This window comes from Carassius auratus, chromosome 45 (assembly GCF_003368295.1).
Source record: "Carassius auratus strain Wakin chromosome 45, ASM336829v1, whole genome shotgun sequence".
NCBI lineage: Eukaryota > Metazoa > Chordata > Actinopteri > Cypriniformes > Cyprinidae > Carassius > Carassius auratus.
Genome location: NC_039287.1, coordinates 3,611,228 through 3,622,089, shown reverse-complemented (window position 1 = coordinate 3,622,089; position 10,862 = coordinate 3,611,228). Strand labels below are relative to the sequence as shown.

At 37.3% G+C, this 10,862-nt stretch overlaps 1 protein-coding gene across 2 annotated transcripts; it reads left to right on the top strand.

The window, feature by feature from the left end:
- Positions 1 to 3,779: 3,779 nt before the first annotated feature.
- On the top strand, positions 3,780 to 10,518 carry LOC113062951 (paired mesoderm homeobox protein 1-like). Of its 2 annotated transcripts, XM_026233056.1 has the most exons (5): positions 3,793 to 4,635; positions 7,219 to 7,394; positions 8,419 to 8,600; positions 9,325 to 9,386; positions 9,609 to 10,518. In XM_026233056.1, exons 1-5 carry the CDS (start codon positions 4,389 to 4,391, stop codon positions 9,662 to 9,664), a joined length of 723 nt encoding a protein of 240 aa, XP_026088841.1. In that variant the 5' UTR covers positions 3,793 to 4,388; the 3' UTR covers positions 9,665 to 10,518. The 2 variants fall into 2 exon arrangements, with proteins under 2 accessions (XP_026088840.1, XP_026088841.1); XM_026233055.1 differs by lacking the exon at positions 9,325 to 9,386 and having other exon boundaries at positions 3,780 to 4,635.
- The last annotated feature ends 344 nt before the right edge of the window (positions 10,519 to 10,862 follow it).

Below are 10,862 nucleotides of genomic sequence, written 5' to 3'. Positions count from 1 at the left end.
CACGTTTTGTGAATTTTTTTTATTGCACACCTCATGGCATGTTTGACATTTTTGCTTGTCTTTTAAACATCGTTTAAAGTGGTAATGCATTCGTTATTTGTAAAGAATATGGAAACGGTTGATCTCATTCAACGGTTTATTTTATATAAACGAATTTCTGGAAAGCCACGAACCCCCGTTCAAATGTCTCTCGACTTCTTAGACTCCTTATATTCAACCAAAACTTTACAACGATTCAGTAAGGTCTGGACAGCCTTTGAGAAATACATAAACTTTTTAAATGAATATGTCGTGTTTTCTGTCAAACTTAAATTCTTGCTAGAACATTGCAGTTGTATCCATCACAGGCTAAAAGCAAAGATATTAATACTTATATTAATGTGCTTAACAGTAAAACGTATTAAATATTGTCTTTCGCTGTAATTGTATTAAGTCACCTCAATATGTAATACAGTGTTATATTATATTATATTCTGGTTTGAATTTATAAAACATGGACTGACAAATCCTGGAAGTAAATCGAGCAAAAGAGATTTTCGTGAAGCCCAGTTTGTGAGAGCGCTTTCCTGATTTATGTGCCCTCACTCCGTCGGGACAGGTTGAAAGACTCCGTAACCTGAGGAACTAGAGGGGGGAAAGAAAAAAGATCAACTTTTACTGAAACATTCTGCCTTCTGGCAAGTCATTAACCGGTTTTGATCATGACGATTACCCTCGTGGCAACATGATGTAAAATGAAAAGCAACAACTGTTAATGTTATTTCTTTGTAAAATGTATTATGTTCATGCATATAGCCTATATATGTATATATATATATATATATATATATATATATATATATATATATATATATATATATATATATATATATATATATACTCACACACACACACACACAACATAAAATCGTTTACAGTTTTATATTGTATGCAGATTCAAATTAGGAACGAATGCTATTTAAAAGAACAAATAAATCAAAACAAAAGTGCTTAGCCTGTACTGAATTAATTTCGTGAGAAATCAGACAACATTTTTAACGCCTCCAACAATATTGCCATGGAAAATTTGTCTATATTTGTAAACGCTTGAATTATTACAACACTTTGTCTTTTAATGTAGTATTTCGAACTGCTCTAACTAGTCGACTGAATTTCTCCTGTTCAGAGTGTTAAACACGATCAAGTGCAGTGCTGTCCATTGACCCCTGGTGCTGATTAGACAACCGCGAGCTTTTACCTCGCTAATTACAATTAGAGCGCCTCCCTCTGTGCTCGCGCTTCACATCCTGCGCGGAAATCACACGCAGACACACGCGCGCTCTGATGATAGTGTCAGGGGGATTCAGTTTCGCCTGTCGCTCAACTTTCCATCCAAAACTTGTTAAAATACAGTGCTGGTGTAGTCAGACTTTGGCCATATTGAAGCTAGTTTATAAATAATAATTGATCACTACTGATTCTAGAAAGCAGTTTTTTTTTAGTGCTTGCTACAACACTACCAAACCAAGTCTTGTAATAATTAGTGTGCTACAAGGCGCATTGAAATGGTCGTACAAATCTCCTGACAAATTGGTCAGTGTTTTTTAAGTGTTTTTTCTAAGAAGATCTTGTATATATTGTTTTAACTACTGTGAATTGGCTGCTTTTAAACAAACGGAATACAGGCTACACACGTTTTTAATTCAAGGGCTGCCATGGTTTTTTCATCACATGATTCTTTGGATACAAAATAGGCTTGAATATTCTCAAACGAGAATTGAAGTGTATTGTCCTTGTTCTGGGTTCTGTTTCGATTAGGCTACTAATTTACTCCTTTTGTAATTCATGCGTTTAGCTTGATAAGTCTGTTTTATCATTATGCCATTAAGTCAATCCAGTTAAGACTCATGTTTTCAAATACATTATAAAATTATATCTGTTGAAAAATCATAACATGCAAAGAAATACAAAACACTTTTCAATTATGGTTTGTCCTTTTGTGTTTCTTTTTAATGATTTGAAAAGTATTATTTTTATTATTATTTATGTTTATTTTATTTTTATTACTTTTTTCTTTGAAAGCGAAATACAATAAGCCTTCATTTCGTTATTTTGTCCTTCTATTTACAGACTTTCCATGGTCATGCGAAACCCAAGGATATCAGGAAGATTATGCTTTACAGGCCTGGAAAATGTAGATGAATAAAATCTAAAAACGTAATTTATTTTAGTTAAGTTCTAAAACGTTAGTGTAGTATCTTTATATTTTATATAAATCTCAGCAATATCAAATGATTTGAAAAGTCATAGAACTCCACTGATCAAATATTGCATTTTAAATAAATGGAATACGATTAAAATGGAAACAAAATAATGAAAATAGTTGAACACTTTCTGGTACAGCTGTCCAAATTATAAATCTGTGTCTAAATTTAAGTTGTCGGTCCAAAGTCATCATGAAATAGAAAAAAAAAAAAAAAAACTTTGATTTTTGACAGGCCAAAGACAAATGGTGCCTAATGTCTTTTAACTGGCACGTCTGAATTCATGCGATGAAGGACATGTGCCACACGGATTTGACATTTGACTTAAAAAACATTTGCTGGTTGTGGTCGAAAGGACCGGTTTTACAGAGTCTCTTCTATTGCACTATCCCTCAGCCCGATAGCAGGCCTTTTTGAGAGAAGTAGCTTTTAGAGGAGCTGGCTGTGGGAATGTAGAGGGAAAACTAATGATGAAAAAGGTCTACTCCATCCCAACAGCGGCTTAATTAAATACATGGAAAGAACGAAAGCAGCACATCTGGTTTCAATCCGTTTTCCTTTGATGGCATCAAGTGTTCTTTTCCCAGATCTGGGGCTGGAAGCTACGGGATGTCTGTGGCAGTGAGGAGCCTATAGACTCTTGCCATTGAAACGCATGCACATCTACCTTGTGGAAGCCCCAGCTTACAGCTCACCAAGAGGTTTGACGCTACTCCCGTCCCAGCTGGGGATGTAGGCCACTGCAGTCAGAACTTTCTCCGATTTTTGGTTGATAGATAATGTATGAGAGACTGGATGACAAAAACTTATTTAGACGACAAAACTTTGAACGTCAGTTGCATTGAAATATTAACAGCTAATGCATATGCATTGTCATGATAACCAGAGTATATATTCTTATGGGCTAGTGGTATTATCAACTCTTAAGAAGGCCGAACAACATTATATATTTGAGGGTACTGAACAAACGTTACAGGCAGACCATAATCTAGCCTATTAGCCAATGAAAATGATGCTATGCAAGGAAGCGAACGAAAAAACGCCAAGCGCATTATTAAAAATACCAAGCTGCTTTTCCGTTGTTTTTAAAGTAAACGTGCTAGACGTCTTTTCGGTCGCCGTGATTTTGCCAAATAAGACATGCTCCTGGATCAACATCTTCTGATAATCCTGTATTAACATTATTGTCCAAAAATATAGACTTAAACCAATCCCTACGACTGTGTTGCCTAAACCTATAACAATACCCATAATTTATTCCCAAAATCAGTTGGAAATTATAGCTGATTAACAAGGGTGTATAAGCACCTAACTCTGGTTGTAAGCCTAAAACAGATCTTTTGTGAAAAGTTTTATCTCAATTCTGATTGGTTGATTGGAATGTTGTTCCAGGATCAACAAGGATGTTGATCCAGGGACATGTTCTAAAGTTTTGTTGGGCGAAATGATCAAAAAGTGACAGATATCTAGAATTCAGAGATTGGGGAGGGTTAACCTTCGAAGGGAGGCAGTGATGGAGGATGGAGGGGGGCTGTTAAACGTCAAAGACAGCACAAAGTCTTTTGCCACGTAATTACCAGAGCCTTTCAGCTCCATCTTCTCTCCCAGGGGTCTAAATTTTTCATTTACAATCCACTCCATTGCATGCCAGTGAGCGCGCCGTTTGAAGTGCCAGAACGCGCGCGGGCGCGTGTGCGTGAGTGAGCAGAGAGCACGGCGTGGAGCAGAGGAGAGAGCCAACAGCTTCGGGAAGGCGGTGGAGTGTCCTGCCTCCTCTCGATGCTTTACACACATGCATCTGAAAGGCATCAGCATTTCTGGATCGGTGCTCAGTCAACAGCTTTGGAGCCCGGGAAGTTTTTCCCCCTCTATTGAACCAACAATACTTTGCAGAAACAGATTATATGGCTACGAGGGAAATGATTCCTCAGACTTCGTCTTAATAGTTCTATTAAATTCCACAAAGTTTTAGACCAGGTTGAAGTATTGTTCCACCTGGATAAGTAGTTATCACAGTCAGCAAAGGCAACGAACACATCGATTTGGAGGCGTTGTTTCTTATGAGTTTGTCTTCAAATATACGCAAGGAGGACCTGTTTGGTTAACCTAATACACCGTTTTTTTCTCTTGCATCGTATTTGCGTCATGACTTCTAGTTATGCACATGTAATGGACAGACAAGCATCCATATCCAGCAGACTGGAGAGTCCCATCACAGCCAACCTGGAAAACCTGCAAGCCAAGAAGAACTTCTCGGTGAGCCACCTGTTGGATTTAGAGGAGGCTAGAGAAATGGTCGGTTCTCAGGCGGACGCCAGTGTTGGTGAAACGGGCAGGACTATGCTTGAATCGCCGGGTTTAACCAGCGGCAGTGATACAACACAACAGGAGAGTAAGTCTGCTCATATTCCATAAGAAAACCTACTGTTGTAAGGCAGAATCATTTATATTGAACACTACAGAAAATAAACAGCAGACTGATAGCCTACAAAAATACTGTCAAATTTTACTTGATTCTGTAAGTGTTGTGTAAGAGATAGAATTTTGTCTGTAAATAAAATTTAGGATGTACTAGCTTACTATAGCTACAGTTTTGTTATTAGCAAATGTGTAGACAGGTGATAGCCTACGAAAATTCTCTCCTAAAATAATAGAAGAAAGAATTCCGCATGAGAAACGGTTTTGGGTCGTGAACGCAGAATAATTTATGATTGTTGACATTCCAGCCCGTAATGAATTAATGAAAATATGACCCCATAAACGTCGTGAACCTGCTTCCTGAAATAATAATAATTTTTATATAATTTTCAGCAGAACATAGGCAACGGGTGGTGTTGGGGGTTATGAAAAGGAATGACAGGCAAATGTCTGTTTTTTTTTTTTTCTTGGTCTAAGGAAAATATAAACGATAAAAAGGGCTCTAGAAAACAAAACAAAAAAAAAAAAAAAATAATAATAAATCTACTTTCTTGACCTTTTCGATCAATTAAGATCATCCGGAGAACATGCGATTATGGTATCAAATAGCAAACTTCCATTACTTATCTACTAATATAGGCCAAGTCGTGATTTATGTGCCTTGCTGGAAATAAGAAAAAAATATGATGGCCTGTTGCTTTCTCTCAAACCTATGTTACAGTGAAATTATTTTATTAACCTAAAATTTAGAATGATATTTTACGGGTATAAGCCCTACTTTTTACATTACGCTTTTTGCTTATGTCCTATTTATCATTCTATTTAAGGGAATCTCGTTTGCTTGTACATTGCCGTTATTATAGTAGTGAAATTCACAATTTAATGACAATTATAATTACTTTTCCATCAACTGATTCTGTTGTAGGCCTATTTTTAAGACCGTATCTCTATTCTGAATTGTAAATTATATTAGGTAAAAGTAGAAAGAGGTTGTCGTCATTATTGCATTGTCTGACACGAGTCTGCATTTGTTTTTGTTTTTTAGTTTACTCACCAGCCGCGCGCGCAGAAGATTAAATGTGTTAGTTCTCTTTTGCTGTGCAAACCAACTATTCTCACACATCATTCACATAGCTATAATTTCAAACCGTGAGTACGTGAGTTTGGTTTTAGATTATAAATTACAGTTTAGCTAAGTAATTTATGTTTTTAAGGACAACATTTTGATGAAATTTGCCCCCAAATTTGATTAAATTCGCACTGAAATGTATGTGCTAATGGTCTTATTGTTGTCATCTCTTGAGGATTGTTCCAAGATGAGTAATTCCAAATACAGGGAAATCAGAAAAGGTTTCATGAGTCTAATATTCTTGTTTTATATTTTGTTAGAATCCATTCACTCATGAATGATTTGTCAGTCTTTTTCCTAAAATTCTTGGACTTGTTTTGTTGAAGCATTTTTAAGCATTCCCTATGACAAACCAAATGCCCAATTAAACCACTTGAATTTTCATTTAAATGTAGAAAACAAGAAGTTTAAATAGTAATTAAACTGACCTTTACAATTTGAAATTGAACCAATAAAATGCTGGCATTTAACAATTTTTACAACAACCCTAAAGGGCCTATACCCCCTGCTATGCCTAGGTCAAATGTCAGTGTTCATCTTGTGATCCTTTTGGAAAATTATAGTAGTGTAACTACTGTTGTCATGAAAAGCAAAGGGATGGCAACCCCATAGGCTGCAGTTTGTCTGTGCTTTCAGATGATTATCAAGTCTCACAAGTTAGGTCTGTGCTTTTGGCTGTAAATAACCAATGGGAATAAGCTCTTTAAACATTGTTTCAAAATATGCCTGTTTTGACATGCTCCTTTTCTATATTCTACATTATTTATTTATTGCTTGATTGTAAAAGTACAAGTGAAACAAACAGTGGACATTTTGCAGTGCTGTTGGCCAGACTAAATAACAGCAAAGGCATTTCTATGGTATGTTTATAAATCTTTCCTTTAGTGCTAACAAAAGGTAAAACATGAGCAAGAACAAAAACCATGATCACACGTGATCGCAACCATGATCGTTTGTCTAAAGAAATCCATGATATGAAAAGCAAAGTTAAAGCTATATTTATAAATGACTTGAGGGGGAAAATTATCCCGTTATGGGCTCTGGTCTTGTGAGAAATAGCTAAAGTACAGTAATGCCCACTGGGTTAATAACTAGAATCACTTCACCAGCTGCAGTGTAAATTTGTGTTAAATGTTATTTTTCAAGCCACTGAAAAAAAATACAAAAGGGAAAAATTTTAATATTATATTCTAATAAATAATTGTTTGTGAATTACGATTTTTTCAATGAGGTTTTCTTTAAATTTTAAAACTTATTAATACGTATCATCTGTTATTATTTCAAAATCAGCATCATACGAAATAACAGTAATGGTTATGATAATAACTGTAACATGATGCAAACTCAACACCTGCAGATGGACATTACATTTGAATTATATAAAAGCTGCATCTCCAGATATAACTTTATATGTGTGTGTTTTACCAGATGAGCAGCTGAACTCAGAAGAAAAGAAGAAGCGGAAACAACGGAGGAATAGAACCACATTCAACAGCAGCCAGCTGCAAGCGCTGGAGCGAGTGTTTGAGCGGACACACTACCCAGATGCCTTTGTTAGAGAAGACCTGGCACGCAGGGTCAATCTCACAGAGGCTAGAGTTCAGGTGAACTTCACACTCCTCAATCACCATCTGCGCTCTATTGGGTCTTTATTGGTTGATTAGAGAATGCATCAATTTTGAGAATTTCTTAAAAAAGCGTACCGAGCTGTATGCATAATACAAAATCAAAACTAGATTTAACCATTTGCCTAATTCAAGGTTTCAGCTAAGGATGCAGTTACAGATGTACGTGATGGTAACACTGTGGCCCCATCGTCAGAGTTCAGTATGATTGTTTAAAAATCCCCAGCCGATCACTCTGCCTCTCAGCACACATGCTGTAGGCCGCAGCCAGTCTCCACATTCTCCTGTAATGAGACTGTTTTTGTAGAAAGATGGGGATTATTCCCGTTTATAGTTCAGGAGAAGGAAGGGGAGAATGAAAGGAAAGAAATAGAACAAACACATCTGCAATTAATGTGTCCCAGAAAGGGAGCAATACAGAAATGCTTTGATAAAAGAGACTCTGAGCTCATTCCTCAGGCGCTGCGTAACCGGACACTGTGCCTCCACCAGGCCTGGTGCTGCAGCCAAGGATTCGAGATCTGGGCTTCCTGCTCTGTCTTCAACCATGTTTCTCAAGCACATTTGCTCACTCTTCAAACCTCTGATGTGTCTTCTGCAAAAGGTGTACAAGTGTGCACCAGCGGATCAGGATACATTTCAAAAAGTGCAGCCAGATATTGTCTAAGGACAAAATGCAGTTATGTTAAGTATGAAACTGAAAAAAAAAATATTTTTTTGAATGCATTTGATTTAATATAAATCTTCACACTCTGTGGCTGAGCTAGTCATGTAAGTAGGGAACAATTTCAAGCATTAAAAATCATCTAAGGTCACAGAACATAAAATCATCTCAAATTTTACAGATTTGATCTAGCATTTTTGTTTTTGATGCAGGCAATATTATACCAGCTATGTTTTCAATCTAACAATGTGCTTTCGTTTGCAATTTGACTTCAATCGCTGTACAATAAGTATCCGGAGTAACTACAATAACGTTTCATTTCGGCTTGTGTTCTCATAGGTGTGGTTCCAAAACAGACGGGCAAAGTTTCGGCGCAACGAGCGGGCAATGCTGGCCAGTAAGAACGCTTCACTTCTCAAATCGTACTCAGGCGATGTAACAGCTGTGGAGCAGCCTATCGTCCCCCGTCCCGCACCCCGTCCAAACGACTACCTGTCCTGGGGAAGCGCTGCCCCGTACAGGTAACTCTCTTTAGTCCTTCTCATCAGAGCGCTCTGGTTACATTTCATTTCCTTTCTGTGTGCTTTCTGCTCTCCTGCCGTGACTTCTTCTTCTCATGTCTTCTTCTTCCAAATGTTTTAGATTAGATTTTTTTTGTACAGTTTCATTCTTAAGCTCTCTTGTTTTCCTTCAAAATTTGGTGGAGTCGGAGGGCCGTGCTGACAAACAAGCAGAAACGGCAATGCTCCGGTATAATAGTCCAAAGTAGCACAAGGACTGGCTAGCAAGTCGTTTTCCGCTGCTCTTTGTGAAAGTAAAGGACAGCCGATCCCCTGATGATGAAGTGATAATCTGAAAACAAACCATATTAAATCCGCCTGTGACCCTCATGACCTTTAGGCCATAGGATACAAATTGATTTTCAAACGGAGAAAAATCCATTGGGCAGGATTTTTTGTGACTCTAGTTACATTTTGCTTGTGATTTACAGTAATCTTCTTTCTTAAATGCCGTATAGAGTAACTGACTCTGCCACTCCGGCCAAAAACCTTTTTCCCAGCAGCTGAAATATGCAGCTCGGCTGGGAACACTTTCTGGCATGAATGCGCATTTGACCAGCGACCATGCCAGTAAAACGAGGTTGCACAATTTCAACACACACCTAATGTATTGCTGTGCGTATATAATGCATACATATTAATGCAGTATTTCTGAAGAGTTATTAACAATTTATATATTCTTAAGCTGGTACCCAAGGCCGGAGGGAGGGCCAATGCGAGTGCCACAGAAAATGCTGCCCACAGAAAGCAAGTACTTTTTACATTTCTTTTTAAGGTTTATAATTTAAATTGAAAAATTAAGCGCTATAATTTTGATTAACATGAAGACAATAAACATTTTCTATATTTCTTCTTTATTTATTTTTCATTTTAATTTAGTGCTTATGTCCCATCAGTTAAATCTACTTGAATTTGGAATACATTTAGCATGTTAAAATTTTAATGGACTGTCTCATACCTTATTTTCAGCACCATGGCAACCTACCCACCCTCTTGTGCCAACACCACTTCCACACAGGGAATGAATATGGCCAACAGCATTGCTAACCTGAGACTGAAGGCCAAAGAGTACAGCCTCAATCAGGTGCCCACTGTCAACTAAGCCTGAAACGAGGGACGAGATGAGGGGACAAAGAGAAGCAAGAGATGTTGAGAAGACTGAAGAGCTGGATTACGGTAGTTTAGCCTTCGGCAGTGTCAGAGCAGAGTGGATGTGACTTTTCGCCCCCTCCTAAAACAATGGAATTGCATTGGTGTCCCTCTCATATGGCTTTTTTCTTCATCACAGATGAAGGTAGGTTTTTGAGAAACGTAATCTCATTTTGTTCTGATCCGAAGATTGTAAAGAAGGCGCAAGGTCTGCTCTTTGGAGAACAAATCAACGAGCAGGGCTCCGCTAAATCCATAAGAAGCGGCAGACAGAGTGTCTGGATGTTATAAGCTGTTCCTTGTTCTTTTTTGGCTTTATTTTGGGTCAACCGGACGGAAAGTAAAGACACTTTCATGGCAAACATTGGAGGACTGTTGTTCACCATTCACCACTGAATGGTTTAAATTACACAAGAAGTTTATTGCTGAGATTTGGCAAAATAGTGACCCAAAATGTCTCCATGTCTACATCTAATAGAATTAAGACACATTTGTGGACTTTAATCAGTAAAAATTAGATGTTTAAAACTATCAATGCTGGTGAGAACATTGGGGTCGGATTACATCTTTTAATGTGTTGAATATTACACCACTGTTTAAGGTAAATACTGTGCTCCATGGTGACTGATGTATCTGCTCACAGTGCATTAACACAACTATGTTTCTGTTTTTTTTTAACAATTATATTTTCCTTCTTATATTTGGAGACAGTGGCGGCTCCAGACAATTTTGATTGGGGGGGCAATGGGGGGGTCCTGGTCTTTTCAAGGGGGGTCTCATGAAAACCAACAAAAAATACAGTGGACATGGCTAATAACTGCATATTTCTGCTACTAAACAACAAAAACACCTTTGCAATGTAAACAAATGACAGGCTACATTTGTTATTCATATCCTTCATACTGCACTTTCATGTCAGGTATATTATGCATTTTTGTTGACATTGATATTTTTACATTTATTTCCAGATAGATATTATTGAGTTTACAGGCTAAAGTGGTCTTGCTGTTGTAAACACTGTTGCTTTTGTAGAAAAAAAAAAATATTTGCATCACATTTAAAATATAATTATAT

Bases quoted from the DNA above. Each gene is read 5' to 3' on its own strand.
- LOC113062951 (XM_026233055.1), top strand. From the start codon at position 4,389: ATGACTTCTAGTTATGCACATGTAATGGACAGACAAGCATCCATATCC. The intron at 4,636-7,218 runs GTAAGTCTGCTC...GTGTTTTACCAG, and splicing joins TGATACAACACAACAGGAGA to ATGAGCAGCTGAACTCAGAA. The intron at 7,395-8,418 runs GTGAACTTCACA...GTGTTCTCATAG, and splicing joins TCACAGAGGCTAGAGTTCAG to GTGTGGTTCCAAAACAGACG.